The 4,511-nt window shown below is 42.5% G+C and overlaps 1 protein-coding gene across 1 annotated transcript; it reads left to right on the top strand.

Annotated features, from left to right (window-relative positions):
• Window positions 1-1,732: 1,732 nt before the first annotated feature.
• On the top strand, window positions 1,733-4,103 carry LOC147611514 (uncharacterized). The gene is made up of 2 exons (XM_086784620.1): window positions 1,733-2,232; window positions 2,714-4,103. Exons 1-2 carry the CDS (start codon window positions 1,869-1,871, stop codon window positions 3,691-3,693), a joined length of 1,344 nt encoding a protein of 447 aa, XP_086640746.1. The 5' UTR covers window positions 1,733-1,868; the 3' UTR covers window positions 3,694-4,103.
• The last annotated feature ends 408 nt before the right edge of the window (window positions 4,104-4,511 follow it).

The raw sequence follows: 4,511 nt of genomic DNA, 5'->3' as shown, positions 1-4,511 counted from the left end.
TAGCACACTAGTTGATCTCTCTCTCTCTCTCTCTCTCTCTCTCTCTCTCTCTCTCTCTCTCTCTCTCTCTCTCTCTCTCTCTCTCTCTCTCTCTCTCCCCCATTAAGGTGTAGCAATTTTAGCTTCATTCTCCACATGGTGTAGCTTGGTTGTTAGGAGGGGTTAATTCCAAATGTTGGTGCCCACTCCGATTTAAAACATCGGACCTCCTCAATTAACCTTTAACTTGAACGGCATACTTTGGCACCCCTATTTTGGATGAATGGCCCTACCTAGTATCACAAGCAGCCCTCAACACCACACGATCAAGCTAGTAGCACCACATGAGTTAAGATAAAAAAAACATATCTTTGATTTTTTAAAATAAAAAATATTAAAAGAAGATTTACATGGAAAATTAAAATTTCCCAATAAGTTGATATTCTTAGTCGCTCTGGCAACACCAAGAAAACTCCTTACACTTGGTTAAGTGAGCTAACCTCAAGCTCATAAATATAATGTAAATATGCATGTCTATCACTTTTCATGTGGTGTCAAATGATAAATATGCATGGCTATCACTTTTCATGTGGTGTCAAATGATAATTTGGTGGGATCGTCGTAATGCTTATTTGGAAGGATGTACATGATGTAAGTTGATTTAGCCTTGTTAAGGTACCATGGTTTTAGTTTTCACATTGATCATTACTTTAATTTGATCTATTTTAACTTGAAGTTTTTGTGTTGTTACCACTATAGATATGCCATGTAATTGAATTTAAAAGTCAATTTTAAGCATTATAGCTTCGTAGTCTCTGATCAAGATGAATATATTACTAGATCAAATCACATGGCTAAAAGGATGGGTATGTGAACTCAAGGATTGAGTTGCAACCTTAGAGAATAGACCAAGTTTGTTAGTAGAGACCCCACGCAAAGAAGAAATTATTATAGAGGTTAAAGAAAAAATGAAGCAAGATTTATAGAAGAGAGTTAGCATTATCAAGAGGGTGGTGGCCAAGGAAGACTAAAGAGAATACATCAAATCAAAAGTCATAACCAAAGTCAAAGAACTAAGGTGGTCAAAGGTAGGTGAGTAACTACCTGTAATAGTACCAATGGATTGATTGGAAGCTAGTATTTACCTTGATTTTAAGGTATGCAATACTTATCATTAGAATGATAAGGTTGGGGTCCAAAAACAGTTGAACAAACGTAAGGGTATAAAGATATGGATGGCTGAGAAACTCACCCCAAAGTAACTCAAGCAAGAATACAACGTTAGCCAAGGATAAAGGAGCCCAAAAAGAAGGTAAGTGGGCATCTAATCTATCATGAAGATATTAAGGTGAGGAACTCACCCAATGCAACTCAAGCAGAAGAATACAAAGATAAAAATCAAATCCATGACCCTAGTTCATATAAAAAAGGCTATATCCATGAGCTTACATATGTGAGCATAGTGATGTGAGTCTATATGCATGAGACTAGAGATGTGAGCTTAGACATGTGTGCCCACTAGGCGTGAAGTGAGTCTAGCTCACCAAACTTGTGTGAGCCTATTTTATAGAAAAAAGTGTGAGCTTATAGACGTGAGCGAGTCTAAAGGCATAAGCCCACAGATGTAAGTCTAGGTATATAGTCTAGGTATATGTGGGCCTATAAATGCAAGTCTACCAGCATTAGCCTATGGGGTTTGGTCTATGAAGTCTAAGAGTGCTCATAGAAAACATTTTTTTCTCATCTAAAACTTGCATCTTATCGTAGGGCTTTCTTTAGAATTTGCAGATTTTTGAGCTAACTGCTAAAACTTTCAGTAAAATGCCAACATTGCTAGGCATTTACATCCTTGGTTTCGAGTGAGGGTTGCCTGGGCGCGAAGGTCAGCAATGCTGAACGTGTGCAGGAGGGTGGTTTGTAGGTACAGACATGTGGGCGACATGAGGCCCCGGAATGCTGGAGGAGGAGCAGCAAGAAGCAGCAGGCCATTCGCAGCATCAGCATCGGCAGGAGGAGGAGGAGGAGCAGAGGATGAGAGCGAGGTGGCGGTGTTTTGGGACTTTGAGAACTGCCCGGTGCCGTCGGGGCTGGACCCCTTCCTTGTACGCTCCAACATCGAGAGGGCACTTCGCAAGAGTGGTTTCCGTGGCCCCATCTCCCTCACAGGCTACGGCAACATCCACCTTATCTCCAGGGCCCATGTCCTCGAGGCTCTCTCCGAGACAGGAGTCGATCTCCACCACGTGCCCAACGGTCTCTCTTCTCTCTCTCTCTCTCTCTCTCTCTCTCTCTCTTTCTTGTGTTGGAAAGGGCCATGTTGCCAAAGGGCCTTTGTGTGTGGAGTCTGCTGGAAGGCACAAGGTATGCGGTGCACGATGCATACATAGGAACAGTTGGCCCTCTGTAAAGTCCTGCAGCTACGGTTTTTGTACGGTATGGCTCAGATGGTCCACCGATGCTGTTGCAAGGAGCCCATCACCCATCGAATTTAGAGATAAGAGCATGGTACGCAGAGGGAGTATGAACCCTTTGTAGGTGTCGTGTTTTTGCAAGAAGCAGAGTTGTTGGTGCTGCCCAAGGCAAATCTTTATAAAGGAGCAGCCGTAGTGTAATGCCCTGCAAAACAAGCGTTTTGTTTTGGTGTTTTGGGTCCTTGTGGCTTTTAGAGAGAGTCTAATGAAAGTGTGTATATCAGGCTCTCGTGTGCTGATGGTAGTTTTCTTTCCTTTTGCAGGTGGCAAAAATTCCAGCGACCGTGCCTTGTTGGTTGACATGCTGCTCTGGGCAGTCAAACATTCGCCTCCTGCACATGTTCTACTCATATCTGGAGATGGTGACTTTTCCGTTCTTCTTCATAAAATGCGCTTGCTTAGCTACAACGTTTTGCTGGCGGCGCCGAACAGAATCAGCGTATCTTCTGCTCTTGTCAATGCTGCAAACAAAGTTTGGGTTTGGCCAGATATGGCCACAGGTGAAGGGCTATTGGGTCAGGCTTACACCAATGGCATCCCTGCATTTCGGAGTAAAGATTTTGCTTCATATGATGTTAGTAGGAACAGGGAAGCAGGGCCAATCAAACAAACCATGGACTGGTCTGAAGAAAATGGAGGTCATGGCGAAGGTTTGAAAGATGGCGGTGAGGATGTTGTCAGAGATGGGTTCTCAAAGATAAGTGAAGCACGGTGGATTCCTTCGGCTCTTGTGAACAGGATTGTGGATATTGTTGAGGAAAGGCCAGGAATTTCTTTAGGTGACATTAGCAAGGAGCTGAAGTCATTGAACATCAATCCACGTTCATTTGGGTGCTCTAATTTCTACTACCTTCTAATGTCCATGCAACAACTACAAACTCGGTTTGTTGATGGATTAAATATGAGAGACAGAGTTAGATTTTATTTGGCTAGCAACGATCACATAAAATCAATGAATGTGATGGGTGAATCTGGAGCGGTATCATCAGCACATGGTCTGTGCTCATGTGGAACTGCTATCCATGATGGACCAGCAGCAAAACAGAGCCCCAAATTCAAGAACACAACGGATTGTTTCAGCAGTGAAAAGCCTAGACTGGAGGCATCATCTGCTGCTCAAATGTGTTACGATAAATGTTCCATGAAGAGGGAGGATTCAGGTCGAGAACAGAGTGCTGACTCGGGAAAAAAGGGCTCATGGGGTTCGCGATTTCTGAATTTGTTTAGAAGTAGAACTACTTGAGAACTAATATGTCTTCAGGGCGAAAGGCATTTAAATGTCTTTGTCTTTGAAGAGCAATGCAAAAAGTTGGATGAGAACACACTTAAAACTATCCCAAGCAAGAGATGCACAACTAAGATGAAGAAGATGGCCCTAACATTCAAATCTGAGTGAATTTCTCACTAAGGTAGCTTAGGTGGGTCACATCTTTATGTGATTTTTTGTTCTGAAGCTGCGTGCCATGCTTAGTTTTCCTTGTCCCCATTCCATGTCAGAATGTTCTAAGGTCATATAGTTTACCTTGTCATATGCTACTCAATTATATTGTTGTGAAAGCAAGCCCTAGTCTTATGTGTTGTGGATTGCTGCTTATTTTAAAGAAAAGCTCTTTTCCACTTTTTAATGTCTTATCAGGAGCTTTTTGCCTCTCAGCTTGTCGGTCTAACTCCTCTGTTTTCAATGGGAGCGTTTGTTGATGCATCCATTTTCTTCAATTGCCACGATTTGTTCTCAAGAATTGTTCTACAGCACTAATAGGTGGTTTTCTGATAGTCTTAATGTCTCAGCTCTCCAGAGCTCCACCTCGGGGCTCTAAAGGCGTTAAATACGTGGTGAAGGTTTTCATAATGCGGAACTATGGAGTAAATTTCCAAGTCATGGGGCTAAGGATTCTGGGAACTGTATGAGAAAGGGTTAAGGGTGGGCAAACTTCCAACCTACTCATCGACTAGAAGAAAAGCTACAATGAAATCAATAGCCATCCTTAATTTCTCTATGAGCATTTTCTCTCTAGATAGAGCTGCCACAAGTCAGGGTAGTCATTGTGAGAAAGGCCGTAT

This window comes from Cibotium barometz, chromosome 47 (assembly GCF_041138505.1).
Source record: "Cibotium barometz isolate CiBa-2024 chromosome 47, ASM4113850v1, whole genome shotgun sequence".
In the NCBI taxonomy this organism is placed as follows: domain Eukaryota; kingdom Viridiplantae; phylum Streptophyta; class Polypodiopsida; order Cyatheales; family Cibotiaceae; genus Cibotium; species Cibotium barometz.
This window is presented reverse-complemented; position numbering and strand designations above follow the sequence as displayed.